The 20,938-nt window shown below is 33.9% G+C and overlaps 1 protein-coding gene across 2 annotated transcripts in view; it reads right to left on the reverse strand.

Annotated features, from left to right (window-relative positions):
- The window catches only part of LOC139494230 (uncharacterized), a 74,486-nt gene that overhangs the window by 21,077 nt on the left and 32,471 nt on the right, over positions 1-20,938 (reverse strand). For both annotated transcript variants that reach the window (XM_071282402.1, XM_071282408.1), the window contains exon 3: positions 20,648-20,674. In XM_071282402.1, the coding sequence (XP_071138503.1) occupies positions 20,648-20,674 (27 nt within the window). The remainder of the gene's footprint in view (positions 1-20,647; positions 20,675-20,938) is intronic.

The following is a 20,938-nucleotide window of genomic DNA, read 5'->3' on the forward strand; positions in this document are numbered from 1 at the left end:
TGTTTGTTAATATTGACTTGAAGTTTTACAATTGCTTTCAATGTTCAGCCACATTTTTCAGAGGTTCACTGGGCAATCTTTACTCCAATCTTTTTGTCCATCTAATCAAGGGTTTCAGCTAAGATCGTGGCCTCGGTGAAAATCTCGAGTGAAAGTATCCCTTGTTCTCATCATCTGTATTACCTGATGGATTAATATTCACAAAGGTACAGTGTAGCACCACATTGATTTTTGCTCCTTTCAATGTCCAAATTGTTATAAGTTCCTGCAGTGACATCTGAGAGACGTCAAGGAAAGTGCACATCCATAGCAATAATGGGGGTCATCTTCCAGGTAGTAAATGCCTCTTTCAAGGCTTTCGTTGGCGGATGCACTATCGACAGCCTACTAATACCTTTCAACCCAAGTTTTTTTGCCTGGGTGATAATCGTCTTCCTCGTCTTGGGTTTCGGACGCACTGATATTTAAGGTTGGTTTCTTCTGTTACAATCAACTCAACCAACTGATCTTTCCCAAACCGGGAGTACCATCAAAGGTGGTTCATTTTGGTAATACCTCTCATGGATTTGACATTTTCAACAACTTACTCCATGTCCGATATTGGATCCATGTCTTCATCCCAACAATTAAAAAGATCAATTTAGGTTACCCCAACCACCATCCTCAATTCAATTGATCAGACACAATTTTTTCGGTCCTAAAAATAAGATCTTGACACTGTCAATCCTACCGTCCGTGAAAGTCGTGGTAATCATACCCAGTGCGCCAGGATTTTTAAATACCATAGCTTTCAATTTGCAAAGTTTCATTGGCCTACCCCTAATCTTTTAAAAGCTGTCAAAATTCCCTACGGCAATACTTTTTTACCCACTAGGTGCAAATGATAGGTGATGGTCTAAGGTCCAATGGGTCAAAAGGTCCAGGTGGGACAACTCATGGTTTGTCCTCACCATGGGTCCAAAGTTAGATTTCAAAAAAATGCCTTACCCCAATTTTTAAAAGAGTGTAAAAAATTCCCTACGGCAATACTTTTTTAACCACTAGGTGGAAATGGTAGGTAATGGGCTAGGGTCCAATGGGCCAAAAGGTCCAGGTGGCACAATTCATAGTTTGTCTTCACCATAGGTCCGAACTTAGGTCTTAAGGGTCAAACATGCCTACCCCAACTTTTCAAAAGACTGTCAAAAATTCCCTACGGCAATACTTTTTTACTCACTAGGTGCAAATGATAGGTAATGGTCTAAGGTCCAATGGGTCAAAAGGTCCAGGTGGGACAACTCATGGTTTGTCCTCACCATGGGTCCAAAGTTAGATTTCAAAAAAATGCCTTACCCCAATTTTTAAAAGAGTGTAAAAAATTCCCTACGGCAATACTTTTTTAGCCACTAGGTGGAAATGGTAGGTAATGGGCTAGGGTCCAATGGGCCAAAAGGTCCAGGTGGGACAATTCATAGTTTGTCTTCACCATAGGTCCGAACTTAGGTCTTAAGGGTCAAACATGCCTACCCCAACTTTTCAAAAGACTGTCAAAAATTCCCTACGGCAATACTTTTTTACCCACTAGGTGCAAATGATAGGTAATGGTCTAAGGTCCAATGGGTCAAAAGGTCCAGGTGGGACAACTCATGGTTTGTCCTCACCATGGGTCCAAAGTTAGATTTCAAAAAAATGCCTTACCCCAATTTTTAAAAGAGTGTAAAAAATTCCCTACGGCAATACTTTTTTAGCCACTAGGTGGAAATGGTAGGTAATGGGCTAGGGTCCAATGGGCCAAAAGGTCCAGGTGGGACAACTCATAGTTTGTCTTCACCATAGGTCCGAACTTAGGTCTTAAGGGTCAAACATGCCTACCCCAACTTTTCAAAAGACTGTCAAAAATTCACTACGGCAATACTTTTTTACTCACTAGGTGCAAATGATAGGTAATGGTCTAAGGTCCAATGGGTCAAAAGGTCCAGGTGGGACAACTCATGGTTTGTCCTCACCATGGGTCCAAAGTTAGATTTCAAAAAAATGCCTTACCCCAATTTTTAAAAGAGTGTAAAAAATTCCCTACGGCAATACTTTTTTAGCCACTAGGTGGAAATGGTAGGTAATGGGCTAGGGTCCAATGGGCCAAAAGGTCCAGGTGGGACAATTCATAGTTTGTCTTCACCATAGGTCCGAACTTAGGTCTTAAGGGTCAAACATGCCTACCCCAACTTTTCAAAAGACTGTCAAAAATTCCCTACGGCAATACTTTTTTACCCACTAGGTGCAAATGATAGGTAATGGTCTAAGGTCCAATGGGTCAAAAGGTCCAGGTGGGACAACTCATGGTTTGTCCTCACCATGGGTCCAAAGTTAGATTTCAAAAAAATGCCTTACCCCAATTTTTAAAAGAGTGTAAAAAATTCCCTACGGCAATACTTTTTTAGCCACTAGGTGGAAATGGTAGGTAATGGGCTAGGGTCCAATGGGCCAAAAGGTCCAGGTGGGACAACTCATAGTTTGTCTTCACCATAGGTCCGAACTTAGGTCTTAAGGGTCAAACATGCCTACCCCAACTTTTCAAAAGACTGTCAAAAATTCCCTACGGCAATACTTTTTTACTCACTAGGTGCAAATGATAGGTAATGGTCTAAGGTCCAATGGGTCAAAAGGTCCAGGTGGGACAACTCATGGTTTGTCCTCACCATGGGTCCAAAGTTAGATTTCAAAAAAATGCCTTACCCCAATTTTTAAAAGAGTGTAAAAAATTCCCTACGGCAATACTTTTTTAGCCACTAGGTGGAAATGGTAGGTAATGGGCTAGGGTCCAATGGGCCAAAAGGTCCAGGTGGGACAATTCATAGTTTGTCTTCACCATAGGTCCGAACTTAGGTCTTAAGGGTCAAACATGCCTACCCCAACTTTTCAATACTTTTTTACCCACTAGGTGCAAATGATAGGTAATGGTCTAAGGTCCAATGGGCCAAATGGCCAAGATGGGAAAATTTCACCATAGGTCCAAAGGTAGGTTTCTTTTATAAATTGCTAATTTATATTTTCTGTGCACACCATACATTAAGTACAACAAATAAACCTTTCGTATAATCAAATGTGAGCGCATTCCGCTTGTTCAGAAGTAGAATCTTTTGTCAAAACAAATTTGTCTGACAAAAAAATAGCAAAGCACCAGTGCAATTTTCTATTCTTGTAATGCAAAACTATTGATACTTTTTAGGAACTACTTGACAGGATGCCGAGACTATGGAAAGCTATTTCTTACAATATCACAAAATTGATTTCTTATGGAAAAGTCGATGTCATGTTGATGTCATTACTATCTAAAATTGCGCGCATTACGCTGTTTGGTATATGAAAAGCGAATAAAGTAATGAACAGGAAATTACATGTTAATTTGAAGAAAAAAAACATTAAATAGTGTCTTCGGCTGCTCACTCATATATAAAAACAGATTTTTTGTGATTATATGATTGATAAAAACATTTAAAGTACGTTTGAATCTTTTGCAACTTTTGGGTTTATAGACATATCTAAAAACTGGCTGCTAGCGAAGTGGCTGCTAGCGAGTGGCTGCTAGCTTGAGCCTGGTGTTTATACAGCGAAATATCTACTTTTTGCTATGGGACGTGCTCTGACGTCCCTCGGCCCCAGCTTGTCTGGCAAAACAGCCGTTGCACATCAGAACAATTTGTGAAACGTGGAGACCTCTGAAGATCCTCGCCACGCCACGTAAAAAATAAGAGGTATAAAATATCCTGTAATCATATAAAGCATCAAAACAAATGAAAACATTGACAACAATAAGGCTTAACTCATCAGATGGATACATCTAACAAAAATCTATGAGGGGGAGGACAGGGGTAAGGGAGACAGGGAGAAAGGGGATAGGAGAAAGGAGAAAGGGGGTGGGAGAAAGGAGAAAGGGAGTAGGAGAAAGGAGAGGAAGGCTGGGAGAAAGGAGAAAAAGTTGAAGAAAGGAGAAAAAAAAATATCTCTCCTTTTAAAATTTTTTCTAATATTTCAAGAAAAAATATCTCAAAAGGAGATGTTTTATTCTAATGGGAGAAAGGAGAACGGGGGTAGGAGAAAGGAGAAGAGGGGTGGGAGAAGGGAGAAGGGTACCCCCTGTCCTCCCCCTCATCTATGATTATTTCAAGAAAATTATCAATGCATATGAGCATATAACATAAAAAAAGATGTGGTATGATTGCCAATGAGACAACTCTTCACAAGAGACCACGTGACACAGAAATAAACAACTATCATAGGTCACAGTACGACCGTCAACAATGAGCAAAGCTCATACCTCATAGTTAGCTATAAAAAGACCTGAAATGACAAATGTAGAACAATTCAAACGAGAAAACTAACGGCCTAATTTATGTATAAAAAAAATGATCAAAAACAAATATGTAACACAGTGTAGCAGACAGAGTTATTAGTTAATTTTTAGCTCCCTTTGGTAAAACTCTAAATTTCATATTTGATGTATTTCATTGTTAATTAATTTACATGAAGCTTATTAAGGATATATTTGTTAAATTACATAGCTTTTGCTATTTGAATTGAATTCATTGGTTAAAGATATTTATTTATATTGTAAAGTTAAATATTTGCATCGTCGCAAAACCTTTGATTACCTTCTGCGAAAGACTTATATATTTTAGATAATTGATTTGAAACCATTATGTTGAATTATCTAGGGACTGACATTCAGTCCAATCAAGGAAAGCCAGGCTTTCCAACCACCGTTTAGGTTAGTGCATTAGCTACATGCCTCCTTAGTACGGGTTAATTTGAAGTCATTGAATGCTCCATTTCTACATTTTGGCATTAGAAGATAAAAGTTGCATTTTGTTAATTAAATTATGTATTGTTTTCAGTTTTTGGTTTTCATTTACTTAGACTAGAACACACCCGTGATATGAGGCGGGTCCGTGACTGAATTAAAGTATAATTATAACTATGCGCAAGCCTTTTTTTAGTATTATTTTTTATCTGATAAAGTCATGCCGATTATAAGATACACAGTTTTCTCTGCTTTCGAATATTTCTGTTTGAACCCGTCGAACTGGAACTTATCAATTAATGGTAATATTAATTATTTGGATAACAAAAGGTCCTGGAATGGAGTATTTTTTAATCAACAGCATTGTCCTATGTTAGTTATAGATAAAGTTAAATTCTTTGATTCACTGTTGTATGTCATGCCCGCTAACAAATTGAAAACGGTTCGTCCAGATTTTTAGTATCGTATTATTATCTTAGAAAGTCTTACTGATTAAAATACTACAATAGGTAACAATTTGACAATGATTGAATTTAGTAGTGTCAACCCTGTGATTATGATCCGTGTATATAGCATAATCCTAAATACACCGTTTGGTGGTGCACCTGTTAGATGCGGAACGTACAGATAAGGTAATAGGTAACAGGTGAATATACTATTGGTATCGGTATCGGACTCGATCCGGAACTTCTTAATTATTGGCAATATTAATTACGTGGAAAACAAAAGGACCTGGAGTGGTGTAATTTTTAATCTACACCTTTGTACTATATTAGTTATATATAAAGCTGAATTCTTTGATTCGTCGTTTTAACGTGATGACGGCTAACAAATTTGACCTCGTAATTTTAGTATTATAGATATATTATAGCGCATCACTTTTGGCATCAGTCGCTTTCCGCACACATCAGTTTACAAACTAGAATTAGCTGTGGTCCGCATCCCCGAATCTTAGGCAGAATTGTTCCTGCTACAACAGCAACAAACGACAACCACTGAATTAAAGACTCTTGACTTTGGACAGGCACATACATACAGAATGTGGCGAGGCTAAACATGTTAGCGGGATCCCAACCCTCCCCTTAACATGGGACAGTGGTGTAACAGTACAACATAAGAACCAACTATACAAATCAGTTGAAAAAGGCTTAACTCATCAGATTGATACAAATAGAAATACATCTAAACAAAAACAGAGAGTGGACGTGACCGAGTACTTGTACATCCCATCAACAAAAAGACATTAAGTACATATCTGAGAGTACTTGCAGTTACTGACAGCTAGTTCAAAGCCAATTAAAACTAATAAAAAGTAATGCATCTGAGACTAAATTATCAATCATTACACATCCAACATCCAATGGCACGGTAAACAACATCTCCGTAAAAATGAGGATGTGCTATCCCGTTTGAAATAATTTTTTTACAGGTAGAACCAAACTTCAAAACCAAATCTAGAATTTAGTAAAGATTTTAAGTGATTTGTGGTAACTAAATTCCTGACTTAATATTATTTACCAGTAATACATAGATTTCGTTCATTAAAATCCAAATCGTTACAACAGGCATGGACATAGCGGAGGTGTTGTGATATACAAACACTGTAAGTAAAGATAGTGCAAAAGGAACATCACCATCCAAAAAAGGAAAATTAACAATAAGGAACGAAGTATGGAAAGCAAAACAAATACTTTTAAAAGTATCAGTACATATGAGCATATAAATATCGAAAATAGATCAATACTTTTCGCTTGGGTTTGGATGACTTTTAAATAAAACGACCATTAACTCAATTAAAATCAACAAAGCACTAAAATGACCTTTAATATTAAACTTTTTGGGGCAATTTTATCAAGTGAGATGTAAATATTTCTGTACTTAACTTTTAAATTCCACTTATTTTTTTTCATGTTAAAAATTCAATATCCTTATAAATGCATCAATATCCCATATCCCATTTACTTTTAGGACAAATATCCCATATCCCTAAAATTAAAATGGCAAATATCCCGTATCCCAATATACCCTATACAAGCCTCACTAAGGACTAAACAATTTGTATCTTTATGATTTGATACTATGCACGTCTTTCAACATAGGTAAACATGTTTAGATATACACAAATCGTTCACAGTATTTATCAGCAGATGAAGTGCTTACCGAAAAACCAAAATGTACGGAAAGGTCGCCATGCGACGTCATCAAACCGTCATCTTTTTATAATTAGCAAATACAATATGTTACAAGAATCCATTTCTTAAAAATTGAAGAGTAAGCATGGACTAATATCCAATTGTTCAAAATATTTGAAGAAATTAAACAAAAGCTCTGTTAGTAGACTTTTCACGATGCGAATTTAGGCATGGATGCAATTTGGGTACTCCTCATTACGGAAGCATTGATGGTTTGTAGGTCAGTTCAGACCAATTTTTCTATGATTTCCATACGGATTCAAAACTAAATTGGTGAAACCATATAGTAAATAATGAATTATTGATACATCTACAAAATAAACATACAAGGAAAACTTTTGTCTGAAGCATAAAAAAAAAATGTAGGTTAAAAAACTGTCAAAATAGGTGCAATTTGGGTACCCTCACGTTAGACCGATTGTGTTGTGTTATATGAGAACCTAAGATGACGGAAGACACCCGATCTACCCTAAGGGCAATATCTCTTATGAGGAAGAAATTTAAAATTTCGGTCACGTCGAGTTACTTGTAGATCTCCTTTGTTCAAAAGGGTTTCTGTTTTCAATTATCTATCTATTATACTGTTCAGGGGGAGGGGAGAATCGAAAAAAAACGAATAAAAATACACAAAAATGGATAAAAGGAGGCGAGGGATACAAAAGGGATAGTAAAACTCTTAACCAAACTGACAATGTCATGACAAAAACTCATTAGCCGAAATAAACGAGAGAAAAAAAATCAAAAGCCAAACTGCAGTATATTAACTAAATTTGACACCCTGAAATTCATGTGGTTTTTTTTTTTGGAGTTCCTCGAAAATTATAACACATTCCTTCTTTATTTGCACCCGTCACTTGGCGATTTTGCAAATAAAGAAGGAATGTGTTATGATTTTCGAGGAACTAAAAAAAAACACATGAATTTCAGGGTGTCAAATCTATAAACGTGCTCAAAATAGATATAGGTAGATGTGGCATGGATGCCAATGAGACAACTCTCCATCCAAATAACAATTTATAAAAGTAAATAGGAGTAATAAGGCTCCTTTTCATAAAAAAGAATTGATGATAATGTATTTGTGTTTAGTGTACAGTGGAAGATATTACATGCATATAAGGACGAGAGTATGTAAGTGTGATATGAATATGAATAAATCTTAGCTTTGTACAAGACATATTGTGCTTGCTTAGCCGAATTTTTAATACACTAGTTGACAAACCGTCTCTGACAATTTATGGACATCCAAATAGCATCAGTTTTGATTTAAGTCCAGATTTTGTGGTTTTATTTTGGGGAAAAGGGTGCGTTTTACGTACAGTGACAAATATTACATGCATATCAGGACGAGAACATGTGATATGAATATGAATAAACCCTGCTTTGTTACAAGACATACTTTACTTGGCTAGCCGAATTTTCAACGAATTAGTCGACAACCCGTCTCTGACATTCTATGGAAATCGTAATCGCATCGGTTTTGATTAAGTCCAGATTCTTTTCAGTGTTTTATTTCGTGAAAAAGAACATTAAAATTTTCAGATACCTCTAACAAGGCCCGGGGTCACATTCTCATATAGCTCTCATCCTCTCAGTCTTAAGTTATAGCGTAGTATTTGTCATATCACTTAATCTTTGTTTTTTAAGATTAGAAGTGATTTTATATGAGTAGAAATTTGACCCTTACAGTCATTAGTCTTATAAAGCCACAACATTATGTTGTATATATCAACACATAACATAGATAAATATTTTCTTAAATATTGTTCATAAAAAAGTCTGAGTTTAAATCATAAAAAAAAATTCCAAAGAAAGCATGTAAAATATAAGGCAAAACTGTATTCAAGTGTAATATATAGCGATGGGTAATTCTTTTGCTTTATGAATTTATGGAAATCTTTCTTTGTATATCATTTTGTCTTTTGAGTTAAATTTCATTAATATTCACCAACTTGCAAATGAAGAAGAAAAAATCCTGGGGATTTGTCCCTCATTCTTAAAAATAACGAAAAACATTAAGTTATGACAATTACCGACGAAGTTCCTGACTTGGAACAGATACACGGAAATATGATTGCCACAATATTATGTTGTATTTTTATATTGACACACAATATAGATAAATATTTTCTTACATGTTGTTCATAAAAAAAAATCTGGGTTTAAATCATAAAAAAACAAATCCAAAGAAAACATGTAAAATATACGGCAAAACTGTATTCAAGTGTAGTATATAGCGATGGGTAATTCTTTTGCTTTATGAATTTTAATATGGAAAACTTTCTTCGTATATCATTTTGCCTCTTGAGTTAAATTTCATTAATACTCAACTTGCAAATGAAGAAGAAAAAATGGATTTGTCCCTCATTCTTTTCCATAGAATTGCAGTTTCAATTCACATAATTCTGTAATTTTTAATGCATCATTATTGTCTTTCAATTTAACATAAAAACGATCCAACTTTTGTACTATATTCGAAGTCATCACCAAAAATCTTCAATTCTGCACAAGTATATGTCATCCTATCATTGTTTTATTTTGACTTTACGTTCTGTTTTTATAACTTAGCATTGTACTGTTTCAAGTCAAGACCAAACTACTTAGGAGATAACTGTATTGTATTTTAAGCTCCGACGGCATCAAATCCCTAATTGATACCGTCGGAGCTTAAAATACAATATTGTTATCTCCATTCTAATGAAACTGACAGAAAACAACGTTAAAACATGTAATTAAAATCTGTCATATGCCGTCTGCGCTTGCGCGTACGTCCCATAGCATCAATTGTCAATTGATATAAAAACGTGACGTTATCCAATCAAAATGAACGTTACAAACGTTGTTGCATTAGTTTTCAAATTTACATCGTGTAGTTTCAAGTCAACACATTGTATGATAAGCCTCTCGTGACGTCATAATGATATATAACATCGTGCTATCTTAGCTAAACAACACGTACTGTCAACTGTACGTCGTGTAGTTTTGAATGATCATATTGTATGGCCAGCTTATCGTGATATTATTATGATATAATATCGTGCTATCATAGCTCAACATCACATACTTTCAACCGTACGTCATGTAGTGAGCATATTGTATGGCCAGCTTATCGTGATATTATTATGATATAAACATCGTGCTATCTTAGCTAAACAACACGTACTTTCAACTGTACGTCGTGTAGTTTTGAATGATCATGTTTCATATAGATAAGTATTATTTTCTTATATATTATATTAGAATATTGCAATTAAAAATACAATAATAATAGATATAATACAATTCAATACACTGATCTGAAATTAAGGATATACTTTTCTTCAATACATGTAATCAAATTATATAACGCCCATATAATACACTTATCCGAAATTGATTGTCTGGTGTCAATTTATCTGTTTAAAAATTACATGATTTAAGAGTGTTGGATATCGATTTTCTTGATCGGATGGTTTACCTTGTTTAAAGGTGAGAGAGCATGCTTTTTAAAGGATGTATGTTGAATTTGGCGACTTTATATCGTCTTTATTTAAAAATTGAATTCTCTTTTTTGTTAATTTATTGGGGTGTAAAAGCGTTGACCGAAGTACATTTTGTATGAAGCGCGGAAGCGGGAAGCGCTTCATACTAAAAATGTGCGCACGGTCAACGCTTTTACAACCCTATAAAGTTACAAAAAAAGGCATTCAATACTTATAATTACATTTTTACCTTTATGATCATGAAAACACGCCTTTTATCAATTTTTTTATTTCATTTATCTGTGCACTTTATTGTGGGATCTCGTGTCATCATGAATGAAAAGTTGCATTGTGTAATGCAATTGATTAAGGAATATCACGAGATTGCTAGTCAGCCAATCAGAATCACGTACTATAATGAAACATACATCTAATGTAATTATTTGGTTTTGAACATATTAGGTGAGTCATTTCTTTATTCATATTAGTTGAAGTGTCCTAGAAATATCTTAAAAGTGTTTTACTTTTGGAGAAATTAAAGTTTTGAAGCACTTGGACTGCATACCCGTAGCCAGGGTGGGTTCGGACGACCCCCCCTTGAAAACAAATAAGCACCGTTAAAGTCAACGTTCTGTTCGAATTGTGACAAGTTTGTGAGTCCAAATACCCCCCCCCCCCCCCTTTGGAAATTCCTGGCTACGGGCCTGGACTGTAGTATATTCTTGTATATTGTAGGATCTTACGTATTCGTCAAATTCAGATTTAAATAGATTGAATACATTAGTAGATTTATTTCTTTGATTGAATACATAATATGATTTGTAGATAGCAAATCCTATAACAGTCAGGATTCTACTTCGTCAAAATTATCTCCCCATTACGCCAGTTCATTTTCACAATCGTAGAAATGGAAGCCATTGTAGGGATGACGCGCGGCCAATTTTGCCCTTGAAAACCGATAAAGTTATCCACATTGCACTATTACGATCCTTATCTGTCAGTTGTATTTTAAAAGACAAATGTATCAACTAGCTAATGAGCTTCAGTTAATGATCTTGTCTGCATTGATTCAACTTTAAATTATTGTCTGATCGGTTGTCAGGTAGAATTTTCGAAAATTCATAAACATTTTAATAAATTATCATTAAATATTTCGTGGAGGGGCAGACTAAATTTTGTTAGTGGTTGAAGACAATAAACCCTATGCGGCTCTTGGGCTGATATTGAACCTAGGGCTGATAATACATGCGATATGAAAAATGCCATGTAATAATCTGATATTATCACACACAAAAAAATCTTTTTCAAAGATATGCATTTTCATCATCCAACTTGACTGTCGTCAAGCACTTTCTAAAAAAGAATAGCTCTTCGAACACACCTACTCTGTTTTTGTGATTCATTAGATAGGTATTTCACTTGACCCATATATTTCATCTTTAAGCACTGTGATTTTTTTATGTAATAAAGTCAACCTGTAGCTTTGACATATAAAAATGATAGAATCTGAAGCGAGACGATGTATGAGATAGTCTTGCTTTGTACGATATCAAGACAAAATATTCAACCCAAACACGCCCTAACATAAAAAGGTGCACTCGATTTTCTCCTTTCGATACAATTGTTACCCTTTTTGGGAATTTTATCTTGAGTCACATAATGGAAGGGCAGACACGAAAATTGCTGAACTAATAGATTGATATGTTTTCCGTCCGTGGAAAAAATAAAAAAAAAAGTCGGAGGTTATGCATTTTCTACATCCAACTTGAAAGATACCCATGTCGTCGACTTGATATCTAATTGTTCTACTTAACTATGTACTAGATAAATTGAAAACTTATGCAAATGGTGTTTTAAAAAAAACCACTTCATAATTGAGAAGAAAATTGTAATTTTGTTTGTTTTTATTAACTTTTAAATCTTTTGTCACTATAGTAAACATTACAGTAAGCATTTATCGCCTTCTCTAACAAAGAGCTTCGATTCTTTTGTTTTATTTCAACCTGGTTTCCGACTGATAATTGACAAAGTTGACAAAACGGACTAGTGTCGATTTTCCATTTGTAGAGATTTTCTCTATTCGGTAAAATGCAACTTATTAATTTCCATCTAAACAGTTTAGGTTTATTCAGTTTTAAATGTTGGTGTATAAACTTAAACATATATTTGGTAAAATTATAATTTATTTCTAATTCATTTTTCCATTTATTTATGCCAATGTTTGGAGAATTTTTTTTTGAACTAGCAATTGATTCACGTTTTTGTTGCTTAAATTTTCAATTTCAATGTCTTCTTTGTTTATATTGATAAATAATCTGTTAAAATTTACTTTTGATTTGATGGATTCTTCCGTAGCTAAAGCTTTTAGCCATGAGGTTTGTATTGAGTTTTTGACTTTTGAAATTTCTGCTATCCAATTTTTAGTGTTTCGCAGTTTTTAAATATTTTATCTTGGGCAATTTTTCCATTATCGTCAATAATATCATTAATATAAATGAAATCACTGTGAACCAGTTATGCATAATAAGCGGCTTGTTTTGAAATTTTATAAATTTATTACCCCAGATAACTTGCTTTCTTATCTCGACAAAGTTTTTCAATTCTGTGTTGTTCGTTTCATGAAATAAAATCCAACTTTTTATTATTTCCAAGTAAAATTCTGGAATATCCTTAGTTATGTGATCTAGTATTTTTAAAGTTTGGTTGTTTTAATTCATTCTAAAAATGAGGAAATTTTCTCCTAATTTATTTAAAAATAGCTTTGGTATCAATGTCCAATTTTCTGGTTTTGCCTGTAGCAATCTAGAGACCCATCTTATTTTAAGAGAGGAGAAGTAGCTTTTTATGTCGGTCATATTTAGCCCTCCCTGGTTGTAATCTGCTACCAAAGTATGTCTTTTAACTTTCTTACTATTCCATATGAAACTAAAGATTTCTCTCTCTAAATCAAGTATTTTTGATTTACTTAAAACTGTAACATTTGCTAAAAAAGTAAATTGTGGTATAATGAGAGTTTTAACTATTAGAATTTTACCTAACATGGTTGTTTCTTTTTTTCAACGATGTAATCAGATTTCGACTCTTTTTTTAAATCTAGTATCCCAATTCAATTTTTCACAATCTTTTTTATTAATGCCGAAATATATACATAGTACTTTTACAGGTTTGTCCGTGAAATTAATTTCATCTACTTTATCTCTATACAATGCTTTAGTTTACCAATCCAAATTCCTTCCGTTTTATTTTTATTAAGTTGTAATCCAGAAAAAGTTCCAAAAATTTCGATTATATTTAATGCTGTTCGGATTTCTTCTTAAGATTTAAAGAATAGAGTTGTATCATCAGCCACTTGCGAGAGTTTTAAGCAATGTGTTTTACTATCAATTTTTAACTCTATGCCTCTCATATTTTTGTTTTGCCTTAGTTGGTTAGCCATTATTTCTACTGACATTACGAAAAGTAAAGAAGAGCACGGGCAACCCTGCCGGATACCTCTTATGGGTCTAAAAGGGGCAGATATCCCGCCGTTATTAAATATAGAACTATTTATATTTGTATACAAGGTTTTTATCCAATTTATGAAGCGTTTATTAAAACCAAAATATTCTAAAGTATGATACATAAAATTCCATTTTAATGTGTCGAAAGCTTTCGAAAAATCTATGAATAAAATTGTTCCTTCTATAATAACTATCATAGGGGACAAAGGGCATAGTGACCGGACTTTTTTGTATACCAGTATATATATATACACAACTCGTCTAAACATCAACCCAACAATGTCAACTTTCGCAAATTATATAAAATGGCTGAATAAATAGTCAACGATTAATCTTGTAGGGCGATGGATCATGTTATAAGATTCTGTACACTACAAAATATAATATATATATAACAAGTCAAAAAGGGTACAACATCACCATTAAATAACTATAAAATGACCCAATATTAGATATTTCGGATACCAGATATCTTTCTTCGGTAATAGCACGATGTCAAATGAATCATGTCAGTATATTCAAATTGAGACACTATCAAAATCTTGAAAGTTTATACAATTTAAGCGGACATCACAGACGCTGGTACAATTTTAAATTTTCCAAACACGGCGCAAAGATTACAGGGATATGCCAAATAAAAATATTTATTTGCGATGTGAACTGACACAACTCTAAATTTCCAAAGGTTGTGACAGTTGAGATGTTATGACTGCATGGAGAGCAGTCCCCAAATAAAAAAATAAAAAATGTCCTAACCGATCCAAGTTGGTATAATATTTCAAATTTGACAACGGTAGGTCAATTGCAACATAAATTTCATATTTAAGCCTCCCAAACGAATAGCAGTTTAATAATGATTAGAAAAATAAGTTTTATTTAATAAGGTGGCTACGTACTTTTTTTAAATACCAGTTTAATTAAGTATTTAAAAAAAATCTTCAAACTATAAAGCCAGTACTGGAAACAAGTGATGACAGGAAAATGAGTACTCATTCTATGTTTTTTCGTTTATGCCCTCTGGAGAAACTATCCTTAACTTTCTTATCCAAAATCTTTCCCGAGTCGTTCGACCAACCCTCGCTGTGGTCTATGATTGTGAAGGTAAGGTTTTTGAGATCAGCTTGGGCGTGCCCAGGTGATCTCAAATGACGACTCACGGGTAGGTCGGGCTTGCAAGTGTAGTCACTTCGATGACCATTCATGCGTTTGTTGAATGGCTGCTCTGTCTCGCAAACATACTGCATGCCACATCGACACTGAAGGAGGTATAAAACATTCTGGGTTTTGCAAGTTACATTTCAAAATATAGTGTACACAGACCCAGTCGAGTGGCAAGTAAATGTTTGAGTATTTAGTATTTGTTGACAAGTCAGACATCGTCTGTTACCACATCACTTGCACCATCCTGCAATTGAACAGCTTTTATTTGAGGAGACGTCAGCTCGTACAAATAAGTCTTTCAGACTTGCTGGTCTCCGAAAAGCTAAGACAGGAGGATTGGGAAAGATCTTGGATTATTTAGGGTGTTAGGCAATAATTTGCCAATTGGCACGGATCAAACGTGAAAGGAGAGTAAAGACTGGATTGTATGTTAGAACAAACGGGACTATTTATACATGTACACAATAAATAAATTATATAAACGCCTAAAAAAGTGTACACAACAACACCAAATACAAAACAAGAGGCTCTCAAGAGCTTGAATAGCTCACCTTAAATTTTTTGCTTAAATCTTCCATCAATGATTATTTTGGGTTTTCAATTTTCATAAATGGTTCTTCGATTCTGTCATATCTTCTTCAAAAGCAAAAACAAGAATGGACACACTGAAATGTTTCGTTTGTCTCATGTTCATAATATAATTTATGATGAAAGTATAATAAAACATTGTATACCCCAAGCATTACATTATTGCTGTTTACCTACATCTATAATATAATATTCAAGATAATAACCAAAAACAGCACAATTTCCTTAAAATTACCAATTCAGGGGCGGCAACCCAACAACGGGTAGTCCGATTCATCTGAAAATTTCAGGGCAGATAGATCTTGACCTGATAAACAAGTTTACCCCGTGTCAGATTTGCTCTAAATGCTTTGGTTTTTGAGTTATAAGCTAAAAACTGCATTTTACCCCTATGTTCTATTTTTAGCCATGGCAGCCATCTTGGTTGGTAAGCCGGGTCACCGGACACAATTTTTAAACTAGATACCCTAATAATGATTTTGGCCATGTTTGGTTAAATTTGGCCCAGTAGTTTCAGAGGAGAAGATTTTTGTAAAAGATAACCAAGATTTACGGAAAATGGTTAAAAATTGACTATAAATGGCCATAACTCCTAAAGGGGTCAACTGACCATTTCGGTCATGTTGAATTATTTGTAAATCTTACTTTGCTGAACATTTTTGCTGTTTACAGTTTATCTCTATCTATAATAATATCATTCATGATAATAACCAAAAACAGCAAAATTCCTTAAAATAACCAATTCAGAGGGAGCAACCTAACAATCGGTTGTCTGATTCATCTGAAAATTTCAGGGCAGATAGATCTTGACCTGATAAACCATGTAACCTCATGTCAGATTTGTTCTGAATGCTTTAGTTTTCGAGTTATAAGCCAAAAACTGATTTTACCCCTATGTTCTATTTTTAGCCATGGTGGCCATCTTGGTTGGTTGGCCGGGTCACCGGACACAATTTTAAACTAGATACCCTAATAATGATTTTGGCCATGTTTGGTTAAATTTGGCCCAGTTGTTTCAGAGGAGAAGATTTTTGTAAAAGATAACTAAGATTTACGGAAAATGGTTAAACATTGACTATAAAGGGCCATAACTCCTAAAGGGGTCAACTGACCATTTCGGTCATGTTGACTTATTTGTAAATCTTACTTTGCTGAACATTTTTGCTGTTACAGTTTATCTCTATATATCATAATATTCACGATAATAACCAAAAACAGCAAAATTCCTTAAAATTACCAATTCAGGGGCAGCAACCTAACAACGGGTTGTCCGATTCATCTGAAATCATTTCAGGGCAGATAGATCTTGACATGATAAACAATTTAACTCCTTGTCAGATTTGCTCTAAATGCTTTGGTTTTTGAGTTATAAGCTAAAAACTGCATTTTACCCCTATGTTCTATTTTTAGCCATGGCGGCCATGTTTTTTGATGAAATGGGAATTAAAACACAAACTTTATTCTAGATACCCTAGGAATCAATCAGATGAAGTTTGGTTTGAATTGGTTCAGTAGTTTCAGAGGAGAAGATCTTTGAAATAGTTTACGACGGACGGACGACGACGGACGGACGACGACGGACGGACGACGACGGACGCCAAGTGATGGCAAAAGCTCACATTTTCTTTTAGGAAAGGTGAGCTAAAAAGGTAACTATAAATGTAATTATTTATGAATATTTCGGATAACAGATATCCTTCCTCAGCAGGATTCTGATGTTAAATGAATCATCTTTTAGTCTTCTTAGATTAAACAACAGTCCGTAACATAGAAGTGATCGAATTCGCGTTTCTTTACCGTCAGCATAAGTTACGTTATCGACAAACTTATTTCAGAAGTGACATAATTTAATTTTCTTTATCGACAAAATATTTAATGTGCAACGTGTAAGTTTTCATTGTTTAAGTTTTTTTAACACAGTAAAACATTTTTTATAATCAACCTCTGTCATTGGCATTTTCATTTTAACGGTAAAACGTTTCTACAATAAACATGACCTCATCGATTTCACGGCTCAATGTAGATATTATATACTGCTTTTGCTTGCAATGTGAATATTTATGGGATTCAACACTGTAATAGTTTTTCTTTCGTCTGATACAGAATACCCCATAATATCTTTTCTTTTTCATAGCTATCTGTTTATTATGTCCCCGGGATTATGTCAATCATACATTGTTGCAATACCGACATGCCTATACTTTGACACAGAAAAAACTGAAATAAATTTCCTTCAAATCGAAGTAAAAAATACAAATGTACCCTTTAACATTTGAAATGTTGAAGACAAAATTGCTCTTAGTTATTGACGAATATTTGAAATTTAAACCTCTATACGATGTGATGTACGGCATTTCATTTTATCATTGGTAATGATCCATATCTGACAGAGAAGAAATATTCATAATTCTCAGAAAGTTTTCATAAATATTGTTAGATACCACTATTCGTTCCAACAATCAAGACATCAGAGACAAATATGGAAAAAAAATATGAAAATGAAAAGATATGACTTAAGTGTTAGCATGTTCACGGAGACGGCACTCAATTTACAAAAAAATAATTGATGTATTAAGGAACTGTAGAGGTCTCCACATGTTTTCAACAAGGGTAGAATTCAAAACCTTGAATATGAAAGCCTCGAAATCCATGATACTTTTTCTGTGTGGTAGTTATATCTACAAATTCCAATCATGTACACGACATATAATACATGTATATTTATATATTGGGAATTTATTTTTGTTTCCAAACAGAATTATAAGGTTATGTATAAGTGCCTCCGTTCACTGCACAATTGTAAATTGTCTTCCTAAAGACCAGCAAAAATTAATGGCACAAGTTCACGTATAAAAAAAAGTCGTATAATTTACGCTATCGAACAAAAAATCAGAAATACGGAATATTATATGTGAATCGTTAGGAAATCCGTTTCCCCTACATGTTTTAGAAGTCAAAGAAAAATGTTTTCCCTGATACAAACGTTTTAAGAACCAGCTTTGTGTAACCTATAGACAAATTCGACTGGATATAAGGAAGTTAATATGTTTACTCTGATTTGAAATTATCTTTTAGAAATTTTTTAGTAATTGAGAACCTATGTTGTTTATGGGTAATAGGTGAAATGTTGCATGATCCCTCAAAATGACAGCAAGCGCAGTTTTCCGGACGATTTTCATTTGTACACTGCTAAAAACTATCAGCTCCTGGCCATGGATATTTTGGAGAACATTTTTTTTTACTGATTTTTACTAAAAAAAAATATTCTCTGTGTGTGCCATTGCAAGAAATAGTTTTGCTCGTTATTTTGTCATATTTAAAAAAAGTTCTCAACTAAATTTTCTCGTTTAAACTGTACTAGAAAAAAGTTTGGCATGTGAAACGGACGAAGACATATTCTAACAGAAGTACAAATACAAGTCCTCCCCTTTGTGTATACATATGAGAAAACATTTCAAAGTTATTGATTGAATTCAAATCCATAACACATACGGTACACATTGTAGTCCGAAAAAATAAAGGACTTCATTCCTATCAAACACCTTTTTAATTGTTTACCAGTATATTTCTTTTAGTTTTGGGTAAAATTGTAAAGGAAATAATACTATCAAGACGTCGTTCCATAAATCTTTTTTTTTCTGTTCTGACTTTGAAGAAATGACTACTTTTCGCCCAATCGAAATGGTGCATGGACATATTTTGTTTCATATTATTAGAATTATTTTCAATATTATCAATATTAAACTTGATTATCGACACATGAAAGTTTGTCAGCATTGTCAATCTTTTTAACGTTAAAGTACCAATAGTTCGGTCACTACTCAATTAAGTTTGTCGGTAACGTAGCTAATTTTGACGGTAAAGAAACATCAATTCGATCACTTCTCTGTTACGGGCTGTATTATAATCTTGAAATTTATACAATAAAAAAGTCAAACCGAACAACAGTTAAGACGCTTGCACCATTCTAAAACTTTGACATAGGTTATATGGCTTATTACAACAGAGAGTTCAATTATATGCTTTAAATACATACAATAATGTGCGATATGAACTAGCACAATTCTAAAACTTTAACGGGAACGACAATTATAATGGTACAAGAATGATTACGTCAATAAAATTACCAAAAAGACAGCTCTGAATATATATAATGACTGTTATATATGACAGAGTCTTACTCCATGATGCAACACGGCAATACGGTACAAAAGTTATACAAGGGAACGAAGAGGTCGAACAGAAACAGACGGACGGACAGACAGACGGACATGCAGACAAACAGACGAATGGACAGACTGACAGACAGACGGCCATTTTGATTTATATATATAGGGTAAATGTGTTTGTTTGGTACAAGAAATATGTTACTTACAGATTGATAATACCTTTGGCTTTTTTATTTCAAGAGTCAAAAAGGGGCTTTATCTAACTATTTTACTTTTATATAATCAAAACATATTTTCAATTATGGTACGGGTTAGTGCTTAATTCATAGGTTAATGTAAAGGAAACGAAATGCATCCAAAAAGTTAATCGACAAAGTGAGTTTCTAATTTATAATTCAATACTCAAAAGCATTAAGAAGATATTGAGAGTACAATCAAAAACCCAATTTAAATTAGTTCATAGCAAGGTTGAATGAATAAACGTAATTTTCACTTGGAAAAAGAAGAGAACGGTGTAGAAGTATGATTGACAGAAGATTGAAGAAGCATGTGATTTGTGAAATACCTCGTCATAGATATTTTAATTTGTATTTACGCCAGATGCGCGTTTCGTCTACAAAGACTCGTCGTTGAAGCTCGAATCCAAAAACGTTTAAAAGGCAAAATAAATGATAAATAATATGAGAAAGATAAATTAATTCAAGAGAGTTGCCTGGCATGATTTTCTATTTTTGTGAAATAAAAGAAATGTTCTTTTCCATCTAGTCAAAAGTTTTATATATTTAATATTTCTTTAACTTACCGCCTTCATTGTATTTTTGAATCTGATCTAAAAAAAAAATAAGGGTTACATTTTAGCTATAGTGTTTTCAAAAGCGAAACACAAATCAACAGTAAGATATAGTGATGATACTTTATAAGTTGAACTTTCATGAAGAAATTCAAAGACAAGTTATGTTTACGAACATGTTACTTACTCAATAAGCAGCAAAATAAACAAATCTTAAATGGATTTTCGAAGGTAAAATACAAACAAACATAAACAACTTCCGAATGACGTAAGCATCTATATCGAATTACGTACTGGAAGAGT

Source organism: Mytilus edulis, chromosome 1 (genome assembly GCF_963676685.1).
Source record: "Mytilus edulis chromosome 1, xbMytEdul2.2, whole genome shotgun sequence".
In the NCBI taxonomy this organism is placed as follows: Eukaryota; Metazoa; Mollusca; class Bivalvia; order Mytilida; family Mytilidae; genus Mytilus; species Mytilus edulis.